Source organism: Patiria miniata, unplaced genomic scaffold (assembly GCF_015706575.1).
Source record: "Patiria miniata isolate m_02_andy unplaced genomic scaffold, ASM1570657v1 HiC_scaffold_17, whole genome shotgun sequence".
Lineage (NCBI taxonomy): Eukaryota > Metazoa > Echinodermata > Asteroidea > Valvatida > Asterinidae > Patiria > Patiria miniata.
This window is the reverse complement of record NW_024037055.1, coordinates 2,908,177-2,934,793: the sequence shown is the minus strand read 5'-3', so window position 1 is coordinate 2,934,793 and position 26,617 is coordinate 2,908,177. Positions and strand designations below refer to the sequence as shown.

Below are 26,617 nucleotides of genomic sequence, written 5' to 3'. Positions count from 1 at the left end.
TGTAATGCATGGCGCGCACTCTGCTCAAATGCTAGTCTTGGTTCCAAGACCTTCGTTGAATACTTTTTCTCCCGGCGTGCGAAAATTATATTGCACTAGTACAGGCGCAGCCCGCGATGAAAAACTGTTATCGATTCTGCAATGTACTCGATACTTATTCACTGTGTTTATTCAACGAGTATCGATTTTAGCGCAAACGATTCTGTACTTCTGTAATGTACCGCGTCAACCTCGTCCCCAGGGTGTCGAGCAGTACGCGCCCACCACTACCTGCTCTCTCACCCTGGTATTGGATCATTTGCATTTGCAAGATTTTTGAACACGTATGCAAATGAGGAACAGTCTGGTGCCTGGATATGCGTTACACATTAGCGTTTGTTTTTGTATGCGGTGTCTGGGGTAAAAACAGAGTCAATTCGTAGCAGCGCGAGCACGGCGTGAGTTACGAAAACACGATTTTTGAAATCAAACTGTAACGATCTTATCGAGACAACATGCAGTATCATATTTCATATAAATATGAGCAAATTGGAAAGGAAATTAGTATTTTCGAGAAGGCGTGGACGAATGATCGCAAAAACACGTACTGCACGTTGTGAATAATAGCACCAAGTACACGATAAAAATCCATTACTAGCCAATTGCAGTATCCAATCAGGATACAGGAAGAACGTTTACTATCCAGGGTTTACTACTGGAAACGCGGTTGGAAATAAAGCACTGGGGACGAGGTTGGTACCGCGTATAATATATCGTCCGTATATGCGCGCTGTGGTCCTGTGAAGTGCGCCCTCTGTTGAGTGAAAACAATTGTTTTACAAAAGTATTCATTGGTATGATTACACACGTACACAAACAACGCAGATAGTAACGTCTTGGAACCAAGACTACTCAAATGCGAGCAAAAGCGTTTTCACGAAGAAACACTCACCTTGTTCAGCGCGCGCGCGCTGACCTCCGTTTCCACGAAGTAACACTCTCCTAGTGTTGTAATACATTGAAGCGTGCTACTTCGTGAAAACGAAACAATTTCGCAGCTTTTTTTGGTGTTACGAACTAGCACTAATTTTTTTCTATTATTTCTTGTTGTTTTAATATACAAACGGGTCAAAAACAGCAAATTTAATAACATAAATACATCAAGTGTCCACAACGAGAAACCCAACTGAAATTACTCTGCAGTTTTGGCGCAAAGTGTTGTTCTAGAAGGCATTCAACTTTAGATGCCGTTTTCTCCGATTGCTAGTTTTTACTGGTATGTACATGAGTGTTACTTCGTGGTGTCGATGACGTTCAAACATTCTTTACCTAATTGTTAGGCACTGGGCAGCAAAATGACGAGGCTACCAGCAATCAAGGTGATTTAACGACCACTTCTATGTTATATAAGTCAACACTTCGAGCATCTCATGATAAGATGTGCATATCTGGTGTCGAAACATCAATTGACGGACCTCACTCGCACTAATGGATAAACCTAAAATGGGATGTTTTGGGGCATCAGTTTTCCTTGCTTTAAGCATTATAATGATGCTGCACCTCAAGTCAGTTCTAGGAGGCAAGATTTTGGTGGCTCCTACGAGTGGGATGTGCAGCCATATGATTTCCAGCATCGAGATCGCCAAAACTTTGTCCTCGCGAGGGAACGAGGTATGGGTCGTCATGAATGAGGAGACCCATCGCCTGTACGTGCAGGGACGCATGGAGATCCCGGACCAGATCCACTTCGCGCTCTTCAAGACCTCTGTCACCGACAAAGATGGCGACACGTTCCTCCGGCGGTACGTCTCCAAACAGTTGCGAGACGAGCGCGCCAGCACGGCCCTGCAATACCGCATCGAAGCCGAGGATCGCGAGATACAAGCACGCCTGGCTGGACGGAAAATGGACGTCTTCAAGGCGTCCAGTTTCGTCAACGATGACATGCTGGGAAACTCCGAACTCATCGAGAAGCTAAAGACAGTAGGATTTGATATAATCGTCGGTGATTTTATCTCATGTTATCAAGTGTTTCTGAGCCAGGTTCTCCAAGTGCCATACATTCATATTGGTCTGACGCCAATTGCGCCGTCGCAGCACGACTACTTTGCCCACACGCCGAGCAATCCAGCCTATGTCCCCGAGAGATTCAGCGCGCTCGCCGATACCATGACCTTCCGGGAACGTCTTAAAAACACCTTATTGTACTGGGTCATGAGTTACACCTACCAAAAGTACATACTGACGCCAATGGACGAGGTCCTACTTAAGCGAAACATCAGGCCCGATGCCAACTTTGGTCAGCTGCTGTCGGAAGCTAAGCTGTGGATCTTCAACTCCGACTTCGTCGTGGATTTTCCACGTCCGCTGAATCCACAAGTCAAGTTCGTTGGTGGATTTCTGACTGGTCCCGCCAAACCACTAAACAAGGTTATTTTCGAAACCTCATTTGACCAAACAATCAATGTAGAAACAAATAGAGCTGTAGTCAAGTTAATCACAATTATGGTCAAAGGAATATAATAACAGGACGTCTCGAAGACGAGACGTCCTGTAAGGACTCGACTGCAACACTGGAGACGAGTGATCAGTGTTTGCCTCTTCAGTTCAAAACAACGCAAAATAGATGACGAAATAACAATAGTTGTTATAATCATAATGTTTTAATATCAAAAAATCTCTTTTCCCCAACAAAGGAGTGGCAGTCGTTTGTTGATAGCTCGGGCGACCACGGCATAGTCATTCTAGCACTGGGAACTCTCATCAACGATGAACTGACGGAGCAACAAGCTGAGAACATCGCCTCCAGTCTGGCTCTACTCTCTCAGAAGGTGGCTTGGAGTTACGGCGGTAAACTACCAAAGACTCTCGGTAACAACACCAAGGTTGTCAAATGGCTGCCGCAAAACGACCTGCTTGGTAAGATGAATAGTAAATATATTTTACAATAGTTTTGGCAACTAGTTTTACTATGCATAACAATGTACAGGTACTGATGTACCAAACGTATAGGCATAGTGTAGGATTTAACCTTTGTCCAATTTGACAGCCGCAAACCGATCGGCTTGATAAAAGCCCTATATTAAAAAGCCAGTAGGCCTATGCTTTGCATTTTTTAAAACTTATACAAAGACTACGGGCAGCCGAAGGCTGTTACATGTTAAATTCGTGAATGGGGCACTGGACTTTAATCATTCGGCACCTATAGAAAGGCAGCATTCCCCGAGCTTCAAAACAAACACTTACTTTACACGTTGTAAAATATCTGCAACAGTGCTTTATTCCGATACAGTTGTAACGTAAATGCAAGAAGGTCTCATAGTTTGTTTGTTTCCTTTTTTTCTTCTCAAACCTCGACTTTGTCCCCCTTTAGGTCACCCGAAGACCAAAGCTTTTATTTCCCACGGTGGTCTGAACAGCATCCATCAGTGCATCTACCACGCCGTACCAATTGTGGGAATCCCAGTCTTTGGGGATCAGAAGGATAACTTTATTCGTCTCGGCGCCAGAGGAATGTCCATCTTACTCGACATTCGTCGTCTGTCTGATCGTTCCATCTACGACGCCACGGTGGAAGTCATTTATAACAAAACGTGAGTTGAAGGCTGAATTCAAGCCCATTAGAAACGGTTGCTGTTCTTTTAATATCGTGCGCTCGCTTTCGCTTTAGTTTATACGCCGCGCAAAACTTTAGAGGTAAAGTGATCAAATTGATTTCCATTGCAATATTTTTGTTAGAATCTCTTAGGCCAAAAAAAAGTCTCCGGTTTCTGGTATGGAGCTTGCCCAAAAAGTGGTGCGGCGACGCGGCTTTTTTTTTTTTTTTTACCTGATTTTTTTGCTTCAAATGTCGACTGATGACTGCAAATGGTGCCCGACTAAACTTAGTGCAAATATATGGGAGTCCAGAGAGGCCACATAAAACTTATTCTCGACCATAACCCAATCTAAAAACACGTTAAAATTGTGCAGCAGCAGGATTCCAGTCAAACCAGTGAGTTTGGCGGTTTTGGGACATCATCTTTCATTGAAAAACAAACTTTTTCATTTTGCCGACGCGCATGGCTACGGCAACGCGCGCGCATACCCGAAACCGGAGACTTTTTTTTTTTTGGCCTTAGCGTCTTGTTTTTTTATCCGTGTAGTCAAGTCCATCACAAGTCCGTTTCAAGTCCAGTCACAAGTCAGTAGGAGAAGATAATGAACAATACATAGAATGCCTTTGAAACGTCTTTTGTGACTTGACTCGTTACTTATAATCGATGACTTGTGACAGACTTGAAAATTACGTGAGCCAAAAACATGTCTTTGCGTCCACCATGTTACAGGTACAAAGAGGCAGTCGAGCGTTACTCAGCGATTGCTCGCGACCGCGTCATGCCGATGACCCCACTGGAAGAGGTCGCTTACTGGGTGGAGTACGCCGTCAAACACGGCACAGATCATCTCAAGCCACGCTCCATGCACCTGTCGTTCGTTCAGAACTACCTGCTGGACGTAATTGGCGTCACTGCCATCATGGCTGCAGCCATATATTGGTGCCTTACCAAAATCTGCTGTGGACTATTTAGAAAGTTAAGTCCATAAATGGGTTCATATTTGTAAGACTGAGACAAATGTAACAATGATGAACAGTGGAAAAACGATGAACATCGAAGACGGTATTATTACTCCCAACATTTCAGTCAGAATCGTAGGTTCTGCGTGCACGGGCGTCGCTGAATTAATTCAAGTGTGGGGTTGGGACCGGGAGGAGGGGGGACAATGAAATTTTCCAAAGACGGGTCCGGGAGGGTGGTTATGATAGCCAGGCATTTCCCCCGTTTATTTGGCCGCCGCGAAATCGAAACGCTGGGGAAGGGCGCTTAGGGGTGTATAGGGAGGAGGATTTTGACATTAGCTGACGAATGGGGGGGGGGGGGGGGCTCTATTCAAGGCGGACAGGACTGGACGTCTTACAAAAGTTGCCGCTAGGTGGCGCTGTTGAAAGCGGTTTATTTCCCGACACGATTTTTGTCGACAGGACAATATTATGCCAGCTAAAATGACTCACCCCCTCTAGTGACGCCCCTGCCTGCTCGAGAAGATAAGCTTCGAATGTTTTAACCGTTGATTTTCCAGAAAAATTCAAACGTAGGATCACCATATGCTTATCTTGTTATTAATCAATTAACGATATTAAATACCGGATTATCCGAACATAATGCCTAATGCCAACGAAGCTTTCGAGAATATACGGATTAAAGCTTAAAAAAAAGAGAATATTAATTTAAAGATGTGAGATTACAGTTCTTATTTCTGCACCTTTAAGTGCATCCTATCTTCAACTTCATTTAGGTCAATAGAGGGCGCTATACGCGCACCAAGATGGTACACCGTACAACCATCCACAAGGATTATTATTGCCAGTTTGTTGATGCGTGAGCCTGTCAATATTAATAATTTAGGGGGATGTTAATGAAGGCCTGCGGGTATGAAAAACGTACAGAAGATTTGCATACGAGCAAGTCAACGGACTGAACTTACTCAAGATAACACAATTTTGTATATATTCTAAAAAAAAAATTGAAAAAGGAAACTCAGGAGGTTGCAGGTTTAAACCCCGCTTTTCAATTATTTCGTTCTGCAAAAAAAACCCAAAAAACAAAAACAAAAACAAAAACATAAAATCTTGGAACACGTATATAATCAGACGGATGCCTCGGGTTTTTTTCCTCAGAAGTCAAATCATTTTATTTCGCAGAATTTCACAAAGAGTAGCAGTTGATATTTTGTGATTTTTTTTATGTACAAATCGGATCTGGAAGGAAAAAATAATTTACTTCCATCTCTTGATTAAAACGCTAGCATGGAATGCATTTTTTGTCTTTATTAATCTATCCTTTCTAAGGCATTTCATGTTTTTAAGTTGTCCACTAACATTTGCTTTCGACACATTGATTTCACACAACAGGTTGGGTTTTTTTTCTTCTGGTAATTACAATAAAGTCCGACTAGAATAGGATTAATGTCTCGTAACCGACTTTAATAAAAATCATCAAGCCTAAAGTAAATACATTAAATCCGTCTTGATTTTACTGTTGTTTGCTTTAACACTTTCTACTGTAACTATTATTAATGAAGTAAATAAATACAATTGGATGATTTGCCAAATATGTGCAATTTGCACTTCATAGTTTATCCAAAGTACGCAAATAAAGAAGTACTTTATCATCACATAGCTATAACATAACTCCCGAGTAGAAACACTATTTAAGGGATCTGAAAATTTGGCGAAAACTTTAAAAGGAAAAAAGAAAATATATTTTGGTCATAAATTTTAATGACCTTTCTTACAAGAAATCTTCGTCATTTTCTAGTATAGATTGTAACTGTTATCTTTATTTACAAACGTATTCCATGGTCAACTGTTTAGTTTTCTCCTTTTTTTCTCTCTCCTGTATTAAATGTCCCTTGACAGGGCTAAACTATTTTAAGGCTAAAAACTGAATGACCAGCATTCTGGTCTTTTCGTAAAAACATAAACCAGTGGTCAATCAAACGTGAGTTGAAATAATAAGAATAATAGTGAATCTGTTACAAGTGTTGGGTATGCGATAGGACGCCCTCAGTGTTCTATCGTTCACCCGCCCGCTTGCCGAAGGTGAAGCTGGACAGACCGCTCCGCTTGCCGAACGAGAAGCTGCTGCCGAGGGCGCGCTTGTTGTCCTGCAGGAGGGCGTCCTCATCGGCGAATCTGTCCACATCCGGGACCCCTCTCTTGCCGAAGGTAAAGCTGCTGCCGAGTCCCGCGCGTTTGCCGAAGTCGAAGGAGGAGTAGCCACGCTTGCCGAAGGCAAAGTTGCTGCCAAGGGCCCGCTTGCCGAATGCGTAGGAGCGGAACAGATCGGCTCTCTTTTCCGGGCTCCACGCGTCTTCACGCTTGCCGAAAGTGAGCGAGCGCAGCCCGCTCATGCTATACGGTCCATTGGACCGTTTGCTGGCGTCAAGCTCCTCCTCCAGACCGGTCAACTCGTCGTCTCGCTTGGCTACGCTGTACGGGTTGACCTCATCTAGTTCCCGCTTTTGATACTGGTAAGGGAGGAAGAATTGCCCTCTCTTGCCGAATACGAAGCCGCTGGGCCGGCCCGGTACGTCTGTTCTCCTGCCGTACGGGTAGAATGGCTGCTGCGCTGCCAGATCAATCTCACGTTGCCTGTCGCTAACATCTCGCTTGGTGGCGCTGTGTAGATGCTGGTCATCACTGTCCCTGATTCCTTTTAAATTGTCAAAACCATTCTGCAAAACAAGGCACACACAAAAAAGAAAGCATGAAATAATACACGTCAATCAACAGGGTCAGATTTTTGGAAGAGGAAAGCAACTTTACGCACGATTACCGGGGAGCTAAACCATTTTTGTCCAGTTCCCCGACTTCAAACTGATATTTGCAGTTTAACCGGCATCCCAGGTACCGTATGTCACCAGTCTATTGGACGTCAATTGCTATCCAAAAAGAGCTTAAATTCATCACGTTTTGCGCAACACTTCAGAACATTAACGCAGTTTGAGATGCCTATCACCATATTTTATCTGTACAGTATGGACTGTGTTATTTCACCGTTATACTTGCAGTTGTTCCTTCCGCATTCTGCTCTGAAATAGTTATAATTATTCGTTGGTATCTGTCAAGCCCTAAGCGGTTCCTTTTATGTGACGAGTAACTGTTTTGGTGTCGGTCTATCAAAGCCCGGATGTGTTGGCTAAACCTGAGGGAGCCAGACTAAAATAATGGCGAATGTAAAATGAGTCCCAGGGCCTTTGTCGCTTATTAACTTCTCTCGCAGTCAGTACTTATGCCGAAGGGTACTTTAGCCGACGAGGTGTAGTACGTGTTCAGCTCGTCAAATAATTCTTATTGAAAAAAAACCCGGATTTTAACAAACATTCGAAGGGTGATAAGAGCGAGTTCTGCCGCCTGAGGGCGTCTGAGGCGCTCAGTGTTTCTGAGGACTCCGGAATGACTTGATTAAATTTCGGAGCAATCGACAATTGTTTTGCTTTGGAGATAACCTAGATGATAGCAGTAAATAGGAGGGATAGCTTAAATAATAACACGTTTTTGCCCCCTCCAACACCCACGGCATAACGTTATTACTATAACACGCCGATCTGTTTTATAATGACTCGCGAATAGTCGTCTGGTCTAGTGGGAGTTTCTCCACCCGGGGCCCCTCGGACCTCGTTGGGAATCGCCGGGAAATTACACGCATTGCCCGGGCCGCGCCGCCGCACCGCCGCACCACGCCAATTAAAATCAACACAATATCCGTCTGGGCCCCGCTGGATGCTAGCGGTGCTTTGAATTAGCCTCCAAACCTATTTTCATTTGATCAGCAAGCATCCTAAGGTAAATCCTGTTCCTCTAGCTCTAGAACGAATGCTTTTAAAGGATGTGGGCCTATAAGTAGAGAGAGGAAGTGACCCCAGTTGACCCCACTCCATGGTTAAAAGTGGCGGCACATCAGTGAAGCAGTCGACAGCTGTTAATAGCGCACGTGTGTTTGTTGCTTGATATCATTGGAATGAATTGAATTCTTCGCTGGTCAAGATGGCAAGAGTGGCCAATAACATCACAATTTGACTTCGGGGAACCTGACCAAGATGCCGGAGGTAAGGACAATCAATTAGGTCCAAAATTACTTCCGCCGAAAAAAAATATATATTTACTTACTTTCTCTATCTAGAGATAAAGATTTTGTAATGACGAAGGGGCGCAGAGATACATCTCAGCTTTAATAATAAACAGTTCTTATATAGCGCATAATACATTAAGTCTCTATGCGCTTCTGGTGAACAGGTGAGTTTTAACAAGTTGTTTGAATTGATCCAAGGTGGGACAGGTTTTGATATGGTTAGGGAGATCATTCCATAGTTTGGGAGCAGTGAATTGAAAGGCACGTTGACCGTATGATTTGGTGGTAACTGGGTAAGGAGTAAGAAGATCTCAGTGGAACTATAGAGCGGAGGGTTCTTGGTGGTTGGTATTTGTTGATTAATTCTTGGAGGTAAATTGGTGCTAATCCATGTATGCATTTGTAAATCAGAACCAGTAATTTGAAAGTTGTCCGGGATTTAACTGGTAACCAATGCAGCTCATGTAGAACTCATGAAAGTGGGTTCATGCAAGCGTGTGAAGTGTGTTTATTTGTTTTGTCTACATCATGGAGTAGACCCTGAACGTACCCCACCCCACCCCTCCTCTCCTTTAAGTGCAGATAAATGGACGTAGGGCTATTATTAAGGGAAATTTTACCCAAACAATTTGAAAGTGAATGTGTCATGGACACCATGGTCACTTTTAAGTGTTTGTCCCCGGCTGGAAGTATGCATAAGAGCACTTATCATTGGTTTCATTGGCGATTTATTCACTTACTTCCACAGTTATTAGCGCCTGTACGCGCCGCTAGGCTTCCCTGGCTAATAGAGAGTATTACAGAACAAACACTGAAATGATATAGGCCTAGGTTCATTCTGTTATTCGCTACCTTCATCCTTAATACGAGTATTGTTGCTCCTTAATTGGAGAAATATTAGTTACTGTCGCCGCTGAGAAATAACGACATAGGACTGGTCTAATTTGTTCCAGACCAACTGTTTTCATTTAGCTTAGTTAGTGAGTCCACCCACATAATTATTTTCATTAAATTTTGGCGCATTACAGTCGCCCTGAATCATTTAGTCTGCCGGTGTGAATAATTTGTGACGATTAAAATGTCCTTCAAGGCTTCAAGAACTACTAAATAAGAGATGAAAGGATTGTTTTCCTGATTGAAACTGGAAAGAAATTAGCACTAATCGATGTGTTGTGGTCGCGGATTCAATCGAGGTTTTTTTTTTCTGGCGTGGGCGATCGACAGTGAAACAATAGAGATTAAAACTAATAGCGCATCTGGACCGTTATATTATGTGGAAAGATTAAAGAGTCAAGGGGAAAAATGTACCATGCGCAGTACTTTCTCTGGGAGGGACTGCCCCTACTTTCCCCGAGAGAGATCCGTATTCGACATGAGATCTGCAATCATTCCTGAATGACCCTATCATATATCATGCCTCGAGTGACTATAGAGAGCCATTGGGGTGATTATACACACTCCACCGAAATGTCATGGCGCGTTGAAGTGATTAGTACACTGTTATCATATCATCGATGGATAGGCAGAAGCAACTGTCTTGGTTTTGCAAAACATTATTTTGTCCGTGACTCGACCAAATGCAATTTCGATTGTGTTTGCAACCATTAACCAACGATTTCACAATTTCTTTCGACATGGGAGAACTCTGAGCTTTCTAATCGAATTTAGCACGGCTAAATGTTCTGCAATCACCGCATTACTTTTATACTACATGTGCCCATAAGACCCTTTTAAGCTAATTAGGTGATTTTATGTTATCCCACTTCTGACACCAATTGCGATAAAGGTTTGTGAGCCTTCAAAGTAAAGTTTCCCGGTCGCAAAAAGATCTCTGCTGTTATAGACCGCATATAATTTGTGTGTGTTGTGTGTACTACTTCGGAGGACCTGTTCTTGTCTATTTCACATGCGAGCCTATTATATCGAATCCCACTTCTGACACCATCCTTACCGTCCTCTCAGCAGGGTAAAAGTCTTCTTGTTCCTCCGCGTTTGCAGCATCATGACCGGCCGACTGGCATACTAGCAGACTAGCTATTCCAAGAAGGGCTACGAGTCGCAACATCTGAGAAATAAAAAAAAAGGTGAAAGAAGGTGGATTGGTGTTGTCAAGTTGGCAACAATACCTGTAATAAAGCCATTAATAATATAATTGGCAAGAGCAGTTCCGTTGTGGTCCGCATGGACAGCTCTGAAATCCTGGAATGAATTTTCCTTTATAGTAAAGAGGAGGTTTCATACCGGCTAAACACGAAAATGAAGAAATATTTCTTAAAACGAATTTTTTGTGTTTGTTTTTTGTTATCTCGTGCCACACATCAACAATATCATGAAGGTATTGATTGAAAAAAGTGAGCAAAACAACTGAGCGAAACTTCAGAGTAACCATGAAACATTAATGTCAAAATGTATCATTCCTCGGTCACAAATACATCTCCGCGCCGCTTGTTTTGGAGGTTGCCCGCATGTCACACTTAGTCAGCCTATCGGCCTTCAGGTCTTCCTGTAATATTTCGCTTATCAGCTCTCGACAAGTCACGCACGACTTGCAGCAATAAATGTGGAGCTTCTACACCGGTAACTTTTAAGATTGTGCCCCAACCCCTCACACCGGGGTTTTCGTCTACCAAGCCGCGCCGGTGCATCCACGCGTAATCCGCCCGCCAAGCCGATCGATATTATCGGTGTACCACTCGCGCGTGGTTGTGAGTGCTACAAGCATTATTTTTATATTTAGATACCAAAAGAGGTATCAACAAGAGTCAAAGTAGTAGGCAGGAAGCAAAAATGACACCCAATGACGTCAATGAGATATATACTTGGCGAACATTACCCTAAAAACTGTAATGTTAAATGACTTTTGTCACGAAGAAAGGCTTATCAAATACCAACATCACGAGAGTTTGGCGAGACGACTCCAAATGGTATCACGGCATAATTAAATGATGGGAGGTGATTTTCAAATCGCTTCCTTACTACTTGAAGCACGTCCGTCACGAACTTGTAAAATTGGAATGTGCTGTGTCTATCGATACACTTGAAATGGGAGCTGGCTTTTAATGCTGTTTGGCGAATCTTAGCAGCTGAATGTGCAACTTACTATACGTAGCATGTTTGAATGAAGAAAAATGAGGCTGACAATTCTTTTTCACTGTTTTATCATTCAGTGCACAATGTCAAGTTGCAATTTTGAATACCGATGCATTCTGTATGTATGAGTGTTCCAATTGAATAGTGGACCTGGGTAACCATGACGACGCCCTAATAGATGCAAATGTGCACTTTACCCACATCAGCATTATTTGTACAAATTCAATTATTTTTTTATTCCCGAACGGTTGACGCTGAGAACCTGTGACCTATTTTTCGATTAAATGAAATCATTGTTTTTGCTCTGCTTTTTTTTCGGAAATCGTCTCAGGAATTCCCAAGCTCATCGGGCGACAGAGTGAGAACCGAGGCCGACAAAAAGCTCGGAGCCACCGCGGGAAATCCTGGCAACTCCGCGCTGAGAACCGTGCTCGGCATCCAAATCAATTCCCAGTTGGTGTTAACTAAGTTTCTTTCTTCTTCTTTTTTTCCTGACAAATTTAATAAGGTGGTAGATGTTATCCGACACTGATTAAATTGTAATTTTACCGTACGGGTTGTGTGTTAAATGCCTTTGGTGGTGTTACTATAATTGGTGGGTCAAGAAGAAGAAATATATGATTAAATAATTGTTCCAGGTTTTATACCATTATCATTTATTCCAACAACAAGCAAGCGTTATTTCGTTTTGGAAAGTTAAATAAAAGGGAGAATATCGGTCCAAAATCAAATTGATCTGTAATTGTTATTCACGGTTTGACTACTCCAACATTGAGTATTTTTATTAGAAAAGGGAACCTGTGCTCCTGGCTAATACCAGGGGAACACGACCTTTAAAAAGACGGGACCGTTGTTGTTGGATAACTAGGGCCGTGTTTTGATTGCTTGCGCCCAGTGTACCTGTCCGACTTTACCGGCGACAAACCTCACTGCTTTCTGGGGAATTGACGATATTGCGCTATCTGGATTAATAAGTGCAATGACATGATTTTTTTCTCAAAAATTCTAATCTTTGGTGTCAGGTTTCACATCATTTTTTTTCCGAGGGATCCGGGAAGGAGTGTTGCTGGTAATACGGAATGAACATTGTCCGTTCCAGTTGCAATAACCTCCAGCGTGTTCGCGAGTTTCCTCGGGGATATGTTCCAAATAAATTACGATAACAGAGTACGATCACAAGATCAAGTGCAAGCAGAAACGGAGTAGTGTTCTATTTCTTCAATAGTGTGAATGTTTGTGAGGGGTGGCTGTTATCCTGTTCGTGATACAGCAAGGGTACACTGCTCGTAAACGTCTGGAACAACTTTGATTTCGAGAATTTGCAACAATCTACGGGGAAGGCGTCCCATCAGTTCAAAGCCTGAGTGCGAGCTCGACAAAACTATTGTTGAGAATACAGCTGTCTGGTTCCTGATCTCAACAAAATGAATACATACAATCACTTCAAAACACATCGGCATATAGGAGAAATTGCCTTAGTCATTAGGCATGGTCATGGGCCAATTAGTTTGGCCTGTTGCCAAGTGTCCATTATGGAGATAAAGACTTGTGATCAGAGGATCAAGGGTTCGAATTCAGCCGCTGGCCCTTTGTGTCCTTGGGCGAGCCACTTAATCGTAACTTGCCTCTCTCCACCAAGGAATACAAATGATTACCAACATTAGCCGGGGAGTAACATGGGGAGTTACCAGCGATAGTGGACTGGCATCCCATCCATAGATATAGGGAATAGTATTCTCAGTCTTGAAAAAAAAAATGTAAACACCGGCCTCGTGAGCCATATTGCCTCGGAACAAACTTGACTTTACTAACATCAGGACAACAAAATAACAACAATCCATCTCTCAATGTGTCCTCTCTGTCTCTCAATCCCTAGTCATGGTCGGTTGATACCGATCGGCCTTATATTGTAGCCTCGTATATACTCGGGGAGCCGTAAGCGCGCTGAGATGGCTATCGCTTGGGCTAGCGTTACACAATCGATAACGGCGATACGATCAAAAGGAGAAAAAGAAAGAAGAGGGAAAAACCTTTCAAGAGAGCAAACATGTTGTTGCCGAGCGGCTGCCTCTTTTTGTTAGTCTCGCCTGGCCAATCAAGCGCGATGCGCGGAGAGTGAATTTAAGGCGAAAAGTGTATCTTGAACGAGGACAAAAAAAAATAACCGTTTGCGGGAGCTCTGTCCTCCTAATATTGCAATTGCGACACTTTCACCCCTTTTTTGGCTAGAAATTATTGAATAAAACTCTTTAAACTGAATGAAACAACTCGGATTCAAAACTGGTAAAGTACTTAAATTTTAATTCAGTTATTAAATGTTTTTTTCGTGTTTTTTTAAATAATTCTCATTGTTAGTTCATTAAAATAACTGTGATAGGAAATGCAAAATATCTCCCGCTGTACGATAATGAAAAATAATATTTTACTTCAAAAATTCTCAAAATGTAAAATAAACGCTCATAATAGTGTGCTATTAAACAGTTTCATAGATTGTGCGTTGTAGGGAGAAAAATTTTCATTCACGGAGCGAAGTGTGAATTGACGAAGATTGCAAAACACTCTGTCCGATTTGGCTAAATGTAAATGCACCAGGCAAGTATTGATAACACTCTGTGCGTATACACCGACATTCAGACAAGTCTGTCATCAACAAGTCGATGTCTGTTCAAGAGGAGAAATCCACCCCAGCTTGAGAGTGTCAACAATTCCTTGCTCACTCGGGATTACAATCACTTGCTATAAATGATGAGGACCGGTAAAACATTTCCCACGCGTCTGTACCATGCCAGTGTATGTCAGACTTATTTTTGTTTCTATCAACGGGATCGTTCGTGAAGTAAGTGCCGGAAAGCCGTCCTTTAGACGAGGGGACATTTCCGTTTACGCCTGAGAAGCGCACGGCCTCACTTCACTCATCCATTTACACAAGGTGACTTTATAACTGGGGTGAAGCAATGGCCGGAATGAAATGGCGGAGAAGAAGAGAGAACAAAAAGTGCCGCTGACTTTTGGCCTTTTTTTTTCATTTACTGGCTTGTGATATAACCACATTTTGATTTGATAATGATTTAATGCAGTAATCGAGAAAGATGTCATTGGGAATTGTTTTTGTCGGATTTCAAATGGATGCTGTTCGAGGAATGAGCAGGTGACAGTTATTACGATTGTGACGAGGGTCAGACTAATTTGAAGGGAGGGGTGACCATACCACCGTGCAGCCTAAATACAGGGAGGGCTGTGACGGGACATCAGCTGACACTAGGTGGCGCTGTTTAGGGTGGCGTTTTGTTGCCCACTGTGAAACGAGTTTGTCCACGTGAACAATGGTTTTGTTTAGTGAAAAAACATGGCCAAAACGTCATCATGAAACTATGGCCCCGTGATGTAGGCCTACAGTATGATACTTTTCGCTATACTTAAACCAGCGATGTAACCGATTTCGGTATAGGTTATCCTGAAAATTGGCTAGACTAGTCCAACTGTGGTTGACTATAGCGTGGGTGATAGCGAACTCTGCTCAAAGCTGACAATTGCAGTTCTGATCAGTGATGACAGAGCTAACGACAACGCATGTTGCTCGTAAGAATGTTGCAGACTCCATAATATACCAAGCGAGAAAAAAAAACCCTGTAATTGAGTGATTGGTATGATTAATTGTACAGTGAGTGCTGATTCCGGCAACAACGCGAAAAGCGTCAACACATTTACAAAACGAACAGCTTTGCTGACGAAACCTGCGATCCCGCGTCGGGCCCTCAATATGAAGCAATCGCAAATAGGGTGCCTATGCTTCTAAAAAAAATCTACCTCCGTTTCAACCTGATCGCCGCCTGAGTGCTCGAGACACATACGTCGGGAAAAATTAACCGACACACGCTCAGGCCGCCCTTCGACATCAAGAAAAAAATCATTGGAGACCCAAAATATAAACCTAAGCCTACACGTGAGATTTTTTTTCACGTCCTTTCCATTAAGCTCTGTGTAATTATTCAGAAACAAAGACAGCATGCAAACAGTGTTGGCACGATGCATCACCTTCAACCTCTAAATTACAGAAGGGGGAGTTCTGTCGGGTAAGGTTGATCCTTTCTAAGCCCCGTGGCGACAAGTAGTTTCGAACCCGTCAATAAAGAGGCTTTAGTAGAAAACGATCGGTCTACAAATAAGAACTAACAGCATGGTAGGAGGATTTTATTTTAGGTTTTACTCTCTTTTAGAATAATTATTTGGTCACATGTTAAAGTCTCCTTTAGCAGGTTGAAGTCCATCACCCTTCAAGTTTTTATTTCTTGAAAAAAGTCTACTTCATGCGATGTCATGATAAAAAGCTCTCAAACAATAAAATATGTGTTGGTGATGACGTTTTGTTCATCCGTTGATGGAATGCCCAAGGCTCACCAACGACAGTCATTATTTTCCTAGCTCGCAAAGCTTTTAAAATGTCCTTCTGGTAAAAATTCTACCATTACCAGATACATAAATTGCTGCCGATCACAAAAGTGGAAAGTTAAAGATGGCGAACAGTACAACATGACACTAACAAATAGCAATCGCTGCGTTGGCGTCGTCATACAGTCATCAAAATGTAAAAATTATGCAAACACTTATATTTTGTGACAACCTAACACTCAAAAGGACTAATGAGCACTCACTGGCACCGAGCTTCTGAACAGAAGGAAATGCGTCAGATGTTTTTATGAGGGGAAAAAATTGTAACAATGACCATTTATACGCGTATAGGCCTAATGATGTATTGATGTTCGTTTCCAGTACGAATATGCACACCTGTTAAAAGTCGGTTTCAAAATTGATTGAAAAAAAACAGGTGTAATAAAAACATGCGAACGGTTTATCAATAACTTTTAATCTGATCATGAAATTCATAACGACCTCGTCATGACCCAGTTTTCCAGACAAGACTAGACAATTTAATTTCCAGGCGTTTATTAAAAAACTCGTGGAGAGGGCGTTATATTAGCGCTTTGTACCAACCCTCCGCCCCCTCCTCAAAAGCTGGAGAAGAGTTTATCGACAGGTATTACGCCCCGCACTCAACTCGAGTGGGCAATAAAACTGGCGAGACAATATTTGTTGGCGACCTGCGTGCAGGTTCAGACTGGTAGTGCCTCTCTCAGAGTTGGGCCAGGCTTTATTATATGACGCAGGTGGACAGACAAGCATTTTCTGCGATGAATGCTTGCGATACGGCGAGGACGCCGTTACTCATGTTTTGGTTCGAGGCCTTCTGGGCCGTGAAAGACAACGCTTCTGAAGCCGCGAACGTGGGCCCTAATCAGATGCCTTGCAAATTAAAAAATAACATCTAGTTACCAAAGGAAAAAAAACTGGCCAGATTGGTGACAATCCAAGCCAAACGGCTGAACCTACCGTCTTTATTATCCCTTCTCGAATAAATATTCTAACTTAGTGAATATTATTTACATTGACGATGGCGTGTAGTGATTAGGCCTATGGGTGATTTGTTCATTAACTTTTTGCGGACATTTTTGTGTGCTTATCTTCAGCAAGCAGGATTCCGCGTGACACAAACTAGAATTAATTTGTCTTTTAATCTTCAATAAATTGTATGACCCAATGTTGAAATTAATTAACGATAATTATCAGATGTGGAGACTTTTTTCAGATATAGTCAGAGTTGGATTTCAGCTGCTAGGAACTTGTATTTTGCACTTAAAATTATCCAAAAAGGATTAATGCTTTACCAAAAGAGATGGAAAAGCAAAACAGCAGATCTCGCGTTTCATTGACTCGAATGAAGGGAGCTATAGTATTGACATCAGCAAGGTACACAGAGGCACCATTGGCGAAACAATAATATGACGACGACAATGCCAAATTACCCAACTTCAGACGGTACCTATATGCCACAATGGAAGCAACGGCCAAGTAACCGGAACAGCCACACGGTCAACAACTTCTGAGACAACGCAGAATCAAAATAATCCACACCAAGAGACGACGTCACTGCCCTTGCAAGGATTTTCACTGTCACAATAATATATCAAAACAACAATTTTTGCAAGCATACAGAATGTGAATAATCAGATATGTCATTCCGAAAGCAGAATTGTCAGATAACATGAGTGAAAGTGAGAAAGGAACACATGAGTTTGCCCTTGACATTTTAGCTGTGAGTCCGTTTTAATCTCTTCTAGGGGAAATAGCTGAATAAATCCAGGGCCGAATTGAGGTTGAGAAGAAGAGGATCACCTTGCTCGAACTAAGTCATCAGTCCTCCAAGCCTCGGCACTTCCAGGACTGATTCCATGATAAGAATGAACTGAAATCCTAAAGTCTAGGTCGCCTGATGGGTGAAGGTAAGTCACATAGCTTCTGGCCTGGAAAGGTGATTCTCGGGCGGATGAACAGCCAATCGCAATCGCACTCAGTGATCTGATTTGGCGTCTGGTCAAGAAGCAAGGATCGACCAGTTTACTTGAAGGCAGTGACACATCGAGCATGAGACCAAGAACATGTTTGCTTTCCTCTGACGAGACATTCAACCTTGAGTGAACCACGAGATAAGAATTGAAAAACACAAATTACTGTCTCTCTTCACTTAAAATTTTACCTTTTTTCAAATTAAAAAAGATCAAGCACACACGATCAGGCAAATATCTGAGATTGACAGATTTGATAATGTCATTGATAACGAGAAATCCCTGCGACAACCAAAAGAACAAACAAATTTGACAAAAGAACAAACAAATGTGTTTCTCTCAATTGCTTAGATACCGATTATCGTTTGTTTGTTTTGTTTTTGTTTTCGTTTTGTTTTTAGAATTTCTTCCATTTATTAAAGTTTATAAAGTTTCTTGTGATAAGGTATTCGAATGAATACATTTAACTTTTCTCTGCGTGGGCCAAAACTCGTCTCACGTTCAATCAATCAAGTGACGTACATCTCTTCCCAAGTTAACCACCACCAAAAGTGTCTGTGAATCTCGACATCCTCAAATAACAAGCTACCAATGTGAGCCTCTGCACACACAACGCACATCCCCACCAAAGCGTAATCAAAAAGTGGTCTGGTCTACGTGCGGTGATCGATCGCACGATCCGCACGCGCGAATGCAATTATGTCTTTTCATCCAAGGGTGTTAAAGCATTGCTTGTTTGTACGAGTCCTCACCAAGATGCCGCAGTACAAACTGGTGGTGTTTACAGCCGACAACACGCCAATTGACCAAGTCTGCCTCGCCAAGTGGGGGGAAAAAAGCTCATTGGGACTTCAATTTTCCCCATGTTCTCCAGTTAAGACCAGAATAAGAATCAGGTCAACACGGCCTATACTGCATTGTTGTCATTACCGGTGCGTGTTAGTTATTACCAATCTCCCACTAACGAGAAATATTCACTGGCCTTTTGCTACCCCCTTCGGGCGGGATATTGTAAATGGAGTATATTCCCTTTGGGTTAAGACGTGTAAGACGGCCACAAATCTCTTGTGAGTGTAGGTAAAAATACTTAAGAGGCGAAGCAAGCAACCACCAATCAACCGAGAGATTGCTGAACATGCATAGGATCTAGATCTACTTTAAACTCAAGACAAGAAAGAGTTTTTTTCCTTGAGGAAACTAGAAGCCTAGGGATGGTCCTTTCCCCGTTACACACATAATGACTGCGATTCGAATCGAACCTGGGCTGGCGTAAGGACTGATATAGTAGCAGACACTGTAAAGCTCTCTGACAGATTACTTGTCTGCTATTATGCAGAGATCTCACTCTGAATGCAGTCTGACCGAGTCAACTCGGTCTATTTCCCGATCGTCATCCAACTCATAACATCAACAAGCTATACCCCAAGGGATTAACCGCATTCGCCCCGCCTCTACGGTCGGGATTTCCTGGTCCATTTTGTTGAAATTGGCTAGGCTAACGAAACATAGACTAGGATCACGGCAGTTGATGGAAAAACAGAACATTTACTGGTGATCTCTTAAGTAGACAAAACTTTAATTCCTTTCTGAAAACAAACCCTGAATTTTTATCAAAGCCTCTATCGTGGTTGGGAAATAAACTCCTTTCAAGTTATAATTTGTCCAGTTTATCCCTGTCTCATCAATATTGTGGTCTAAACGTTTACGATGTAATGCTTCCACATTTCATGTAGTCACGGTCTCAGCTCTAAACACGAGTATAATGGTTCGATAAAACCATACATTTCACGTTCTTCTCATCCCTTTCTGCTTTCGCAATACCAATACTATCAAGCAAGATATATAAACCTAGAAGGGAGGCAAGGTTTAGTTCCAAACCGAATAAAACTTAAAGGGTCATTGCGATGTAATTTCTGTAATGCCATCCTATAAAATTTACCTTTATGTCCCATTTGGCCTTATTATCAATTTTCATTTTGCCATTTCCAAGGGTATTTTGGTGCATTTTCGTTGTTTATGCTAATGCCTATTTCCATATTCATGAAAATGAATATGGAAACTGAGATGCCGTTCCAGGCAGAAACCTCATCGTTGCAGCTATTTCAGCACAAAAAGTTGCTAGAATTTTGGCGATTTTGCTGTCGTAAATGTTCATTTCTTTGGTGATTCGCTGTTGTGTCAGTACATTGCAGTAAGCCAATTAGCCTTTCTCACAAAAAGTTTTCAATGGGCAAATTTTGGGTTCACAATTTGAATAGAAACCCCTAAACTGGACAGTGTCTTCCTGAAACGAATCCCAGCAATAGCGCCCTCAGTTGTCCGGAGTGCACTTTTCAATCAAATTAACCAAAAAGAAATGTCAATTAGTTTTCATACATTTAAGAGGAGTTGAAAGTTGCACAAAATGTGTTCCTAAAACAATTCATAGCTTGGGCCCTTTAATAAAACTCATTAAACAAGTGGGCTAATAGTTCGCTGCACCGCACTGGGAGTTTTGCCAAGTCGTCGTCTTACTTTCTGTAGCACAGTCGATGTACAAGGATGAAAGCGACCCAAAACGACCTTGCCTTACGAAAACAACCACCGGACTTTGGAGGATGTACAGACGAGGTTTAATTGCTTAATTGGTCGCTAAAATTACAAAGCTTAATTGCCAGGGGAACAAATGCCAAGCTATGCAAACAATTAGGTTAATTAATCCCTGGGGTGCACTGTTGAAATATTTAGAAATGTATCTCGTATAACGAATTATCAACTGATAACATAAGCTGTGTTTGGTTCGAAGATTTGTTTTATTAAGGAGCTTCACAAAACGAAGAAGAGGGAAACGTTCACCATTAGGCTGCCTCCAGACATATTTTAATTCCATAGAGTAAAAGTGAATAGGACAAATGTTAAAAAAAAAATTATAAAACAAAATTGAGACTCAAATTGTCTCAATGTTACTGGAGTGAATGATTGTTATGAACACGTTATTGAGATTCATTTCGTTCTTTATATTCTGCAGTGTCTGGCTTGCGGACAATGCGTTGAACGGAGAGAATAAAAAAAAAAAAGAGGAACTAGGAATTGTAAGGAAATTCTATAAGAACATTGGGGTTGGCCGTTGGGTCTAATAGCCGGATCTGAGATCTCTTGGGATCATGTAAGAGGTTTAGTACAATGAGTCTCAAAATAGACCACCTGCTTGTACCGGGAGGCATATTTAAAATGCATAAATGTCTTTCCAAGCTATTACGTTAGCAGCATTTGATTTCAAGTAAACTTCAAGCAAAGGGCATACCGATTCAATATGGTAACCCGTACCCAAAGTTCATTCGCGAGGTAGCGTTTTAGCTATCAGAAGTGCTTCTAAAAGACTTCTCTCTAATTAAAGTACCAAATTTCCGGTGTGATAGATCATTTTTTGGCGGGCTCTGCATGTGCGATCGGAACCTGTTGAAAGCAAGCGAAGCGGCTTTGGGTCTCCTTCACTAAAAATGCTAAAAGCGTACACAGTGACGCCAAACGTTCCGGAGGCACACTTTGCTCACACATCAAACGCGTGCACCGCCCAAACGTCAAGTCCGCTGACTTTATTATAGAGGAACTGATGCAAAGCTTTGTATTAAGGCTACAGATTGTTCATCAAAAACAACTAGGCTAAAAGGCTTTTAGTAAAGCTTTAAAAAAAAAAAACAGGTTTCTTACCTTTAACTGAAAATTTCCCCTGTGACGTCTCTGATCTTTTTTTCAACGGTGACTCGATTTCCTTCACTGTCACAATCTGAAATTGGATTTAAAATTTTGTCAATGGGTGTAACGTGGATGTTGACCTATTATAAGATAGCCCACGAAAGGCATGATAAGCTTGACTAAGGCATGCAGGCACCCAATATCTATTTGAACAAACGCTTTTGGGTTATTTATCAAGAGTTTGATGTGGGCATGCGCAACAAAGGTCTCTTATGGTTGCACAGAGGTAAAAACAGAACGCGAAGCTTAAAATTGGACGTGGCAGCTTAATGCGGGAACATGTGGGGGAGTGTGAGAACATCTGACGTGCAGAATAACATTTATTCACAAATGCAGCGTTGTGAAAATATCTCAAAGCTAGGAAAACATTCCGTTAAAACAGCTTTGCGCACTGAATATTATGGAAGACGTACGGTACATTCTGGAAAGAAAGATGTGAAGATGTGAAATGCTCGAGCCTGTCAATGTGTTTTCACGTCAGAGTCTGACTGACTACAGGGTATATTTGCATGCAACCTTGACTTGCTGGGAAGGCGAAGCATCCTCAATAATTGACACTTGATGAAGCTAACACGACACATCTAACACAATTTTACAATTACAAAATGTTGGGAGACGGGAACGTTGGTCGCGTGATGAATTAGCACTAAAAGGCCCGTGTCAGTCCGAATTAATAACACCGTGCCGCGTTTAGGAGGAGCGCGCCACAGCTGGGACCACGCGGCCCGATCTCGTTAGTCCGCCGAGAGTCCGCCAAGCGGGCTTGCTTAATTTCATCGCCAAATCGACGGACTGCGAGACGACTCATTAGCGACTACGAAACCACCTGATTCCTGCCAAGATTGTTGGACAAACATCTGAGCGTGCCCCTGAAGACCTTTTCTATGATTTCTTTTTGGGAGAAGCGCCTTTGGCGCCAAAATCAGCTAAAGATTCGCAGAATCAAATCAAAGGGTCTTAAATAACATTACTTCAGATTTTTGAGCATCTCATTTCATCAGTCTCAACGAAAATCTGATTGTAGTTTCTGGCGTTACAACAAAATAATGATGAAATGTGCCTCCAGTGGGAAAAAATGAACCAATGGCTGAATGAGAGTATCTAGTGTCAACAGAATATATCAGATTCTTGGTAAGTTCATTATGTCTAGTCGCAAAACGTATTTTGTCTTTTCAAGAACTCAACTACACTCGATAAATTCCGATCATAATTATTTTCGGTTGGGTGTGGGACAAATTGTTACTTTGCACAGTGATGTTGAGAGTACATACTGACTAAACTCCAATTGCACTCTGTTTACGAAACAAAACAAAGCAAAAGGAAAACGAGAAAAATAGGGGAAACATCTCTGATACTTTAAAAATAGAAACTATGAACGGCACACTAAAAGATCCAGAGAGAAAGCAAAATATACAATAACTTTGAGAGTTGAAATCCTTTCACTTATGTTTATATAAATGTATATGTAGTCACTTAATGAGTCAATCATAAACCACTTTAGCTTGATCACATTCAACTCGATGGTCCAATCCAATCATATTGTGGTACTAACCACCAATATACGCCATATTTGATGACGCGACATACCATACAAAACGTGCTTACGCCAACGCGACATCGATTTGTGAGGAATTGCAAATGTTATTTATTCCAAAGACTCGCTGTTATTACTGCAAACGAGCCAGTATCACGGCTTTAGGGCATGATTTGTGCTGATCGTTTGACTCAATCGCCAAATAATCAGTCCAAATAGGAAACCGTTTGTCTATATACAGAGTGAAAATACTGCTGGATGTTCAGATGATGCAGTCAATAGTGGACAATTGCTGTCAGTTCATTTGCTTAGTTCAATATTGGCGGGCTTCAGCAAAACCGACGCCATTCTTTATCATCGTCAGGAACAGGCCTAGTTGAGAAATAGAGGCAGCGAATGACTTTGATATGCTGTAAATCTTTTACCAACAATGTAAAACTTCAAAATGCTTGCCCTGCCAAACAAAATTATCGTCGATTAGTTAGGCAGTTATTTGTATATTTAGTAAAGTCAGGTTTAACTGTTCAATAAAGTTTCGGTATCAAAGACAAGCTAACGGTAAGATGACCACGATTTAGCACGCATAGTTGTAATTGTTGTCGTCTTGAATTGAAATGTATATCCACATTGCTTTTATAGGCCTATAATTATTACATCTCTTTTTGCTTTTGGAATGCTTCAACAGTCAGAAGATCAAGAATGGGTCAGCAATTCATCTATCGGTCTTGAATTGGAGAAATTGTGGAAAGATTAACCATTTTTCAGGAATCCATGCTTGAAAGTTATTTTCTATGATGTATTGATAAAAGCACAACTGACATTAGCAAGATAAACATTTAACCCGCGGCCCGATTCAGTCTTTGCCGTATCCAAATTCAATGCGTGCCATTCAGGCACCCATCCATGAAGTGGTTTGATATCCCATGCAGCAGCGGGAGGATTATCCCGGCAGCAGGGGAATTCTAAACGGTTCAATAACGCCTCTCCCGCCCCATCCATCACCCGAGTGATTGGAGTCTAACGCCACGTTAATTCGACACCGGGGACAAAACGCCCGAGTGCGAACATTATACGTTAAAAGCTACCAGAAGGACTGGCACATACTTGCGTGTCTGTCTTTAGGTGGAGGGGGTCTTACGCGGGAACGAAGGCACCTGTGACGTGCTTCAAATCGCAACTGGACAATTTCGAAAGCTGAAATAAAATCCACTTGGGCGCGAGTCCACGGTACGGAAGAATGTATTTACCCGACTCTTGAGGTGTCTTACCCTCGACGTGTCAATCCCAATTTGAAAATCACGTTGATGGGGCCAGCTATTATTTCAGCAAGCGCCAACGAGTTGAGAACATTCATTTGGTAAGTGGATGTTTGGATCTCGTGTGTAAGATTTCACAAGTGCTAAATAGAGTCGTTTTGGCAAGGTTTGCTCTTAATGTTTGGAATGCACTTCTCAGGATGTGTCTTACAACACGACACTTGTCAAGTTCTTAGCAACGGCGTCAGTAAGTGCGAAAACTCCCAGTTGACATAGGTTGCTACAGCTGATACAAGGAGTGACTTACACTTTATCATTTCCCTCCTTCTATTGACTCTTCTAAATGAATACGTCTATAGTTTCTGTCAGGATATATATTACAATTTTCGGAAAGACTGCTGTCTGAAAAATAAAAAGTTGCTTTGCTTTCGTGTGAAATTGGATGGCGTTAAAGTGGTTTTGCTGCAACAAAACATTCCTGAAATGTATATTTTTCCGCGTCGCAGGGGGCAAGTCTTGTATCCTAGCTCTTTGTAGCTATCTCAGTCACTATAACCAGTGGACCAGCTTCACTGGCCTAGCCCTTTTCCTCAACACAACTGCTGACTGATATTAAATTCGGATTGAATCAGGCGTGCCCTGGAAATTGCAACATGAGGTGAACGTGTACTAACATCCCCCCCCCCAAAAAAAAATGTATTCCCTTTGAAAATATCAAATACCCATTATGGCAATAAAGTGAAGTCGTAGCTAAGAAGACTGGCTCCTGTGACGTAATTAAGCCCGTGACGTATGCCGATTCACCACGAGAAATGTCTGAGCATGCCATTAAGGGTACTAGACATCGATGACCGCTTACATTGTATCCAAAGCAGCCAAATGCGCTCAATTATTGCTTCATAACGAGACGTGTATTGCTACGATGTTTGTGACAAGTTGCCATTATTTTTCATTAACTTCCTTCCGTCTTATGGCAGCTGTATCAACGGCGAGGTGGTAGGAGGGTGTGAAGACTCCTACAAAAATATCGGATGAGGATGATGAGGAGACAAGGTTTCCATGGCAACAGTGATGCTTGCCAGACAACTGCGACGCCCTGTAGTAGTTTTCATTATAATGGACCCAGATATTAAGTCTATACTGTCAATTATGAAAAGCTTATACCTCTATTATCACAACAGGATTCAAGCGGAAAACATTTAATATCTCTATTGGCTGTTATCAACTGTTCAGCTATAGTTGTCGTCATAATGCATGACGGCCTATTTTAATAACGCCACGAAACGGACAGCCAAAATGATGCACAGTCATCTTGACATTCAAAGAAAATGCCCTCAGGTTTAGAGTGGTACTAGATGACAATTTATAAAACATTTTTATCTCAATGCAATGTGCTACTTTTGACAGATTTATACACCATACACCTATTATGAAACCTGGGTAGTCTAAAACGTGTAGGTGCATATGTATTTGTTAGGCCTATTTACAGTTTTGGTGCTTAATCGTTAGTTTTATAGTTACCATTTGAAGTGTTCGTATAATAAACCATTATCATGTTGCGGCCATTTTCCCCCATTCAAATCAACGTAACCAAAGCGAGGCTGGAAGGGAAAATAGTCTGGTTCCTTTTTGCACAAAAAAATATCATTCAGTACTGTTATTGGATACAGGGAACATGACTGAAATGGTGGCAGTATGAATAGGTGGAATCAGATTGGCGTAAAAGGTACTTTCCTCGCCTTCCTTTCACTGCTGTGACCCGGGTTCGAATCCCACCTGGGCCAATATGTGGATTGGGCTTTCAATACCTGATTTCATGGGTTTTCCCCAGAATATTCTTCTGGGCTTTTCCTCCCACCTTTAAAACTGTACGTTCTTCTCACTGTCTTCTCTCTACAGGTTTCTTCAGGCTTGCGAGCTACAGTGCCCAGGGCACTTTTGAGAAAT

At 41.9% G+C, this 26,617-nt stretch overlaps 2 protein-coding genes across 3 annotated transcripts in view; one reads left to right on the top strand and one right to left on the bottom strand.

The window, feature by feature from the left end:
* The first annotated feature begins 1,303 nt into the window (after positions 1-1,303).
* On the top strand, positions 1,304-6,036 carry LOC119723447 (UDP-glucuronosyltransferase 2B20-like). The gene is made up of 4 exons (XM_038194110.1): positions 1,304-2,409; positions 2,676-2,898; positions 3,353-3,572; positions 4,308-6,036. Exons 1-4 carry the CDS (start codon positions 1,468-1,470, stop codon positions 4,564-4,566), a joined length of 1,644 nt encoding a protein of 547 aa, XP_038050038.1. The 5' UTR covers positions 1,304-1,467; the 3' UTR covers positions 4,567-6,036.
* A 533-nt stretch (positions 6,037-6,569) lies between these two features.
* The window catches only part of LOC119723448, a 39,142-nt gene continuing 19,094 nt past the window's right edge, over positions 6,570-26,617 (bottom strand). The window contains exons 1-4 of one of the 2 annotated variants that reach the window (XM_038194112.1): positions 22,294-22,382; positions 21,836-21,911; positions 10,606-10,719; positions 6,570-7,257 (exon numbers count right to left, since the gene is read on the bottom strand). In XM_038194112.1, coding sequence (XP_038050040.1) covers positions 6,595-7,257; positions 10,606-10,719 — 777 coding nt within the window. In that variant the 5' untranslated portion in view covers positions 21,836-21,911; positions 22,294-22,382 and the 3' untranslated portion in view covers positions 6,570-6,594. Of the gene's footprint in view, positions 7,258-10,605; positions 10,720-21,835; positions 21,912-22,293; positions 22,383-26,617 lie in introns of those variants that run through there. The other variant, XM_038194111.1, reaches the window with a different exon arrangement.

What these genes read in the sequence shown, in the direction of transcription:
- LOC119723447 (XM_038194110.1), top strand. Translation starts at nt 1,468, where the DNA reads ATGGATAAACCTAAAATGGGATGTTTTGGGGCATCAGTTTTCCTTGCT. An exon ending in GCCGCAAAACGACCTGCTTG is followed by an intron (nt 2,899 to 3,352) that starts GTAAGATGAATA and finishes GTCCCCCTTTAG; the next exon opens with GTCACCCGAAGACCAAAGCT. An exon ending in GAAGTCATTTATAACAAAAC is followed by an intron (nt 3,573 to 4,307) that starts GTGAGTTGAAGG and finishes ACCATGTTACAG; the next exon opens with GTACAAAGAGGCAGTCGAGC.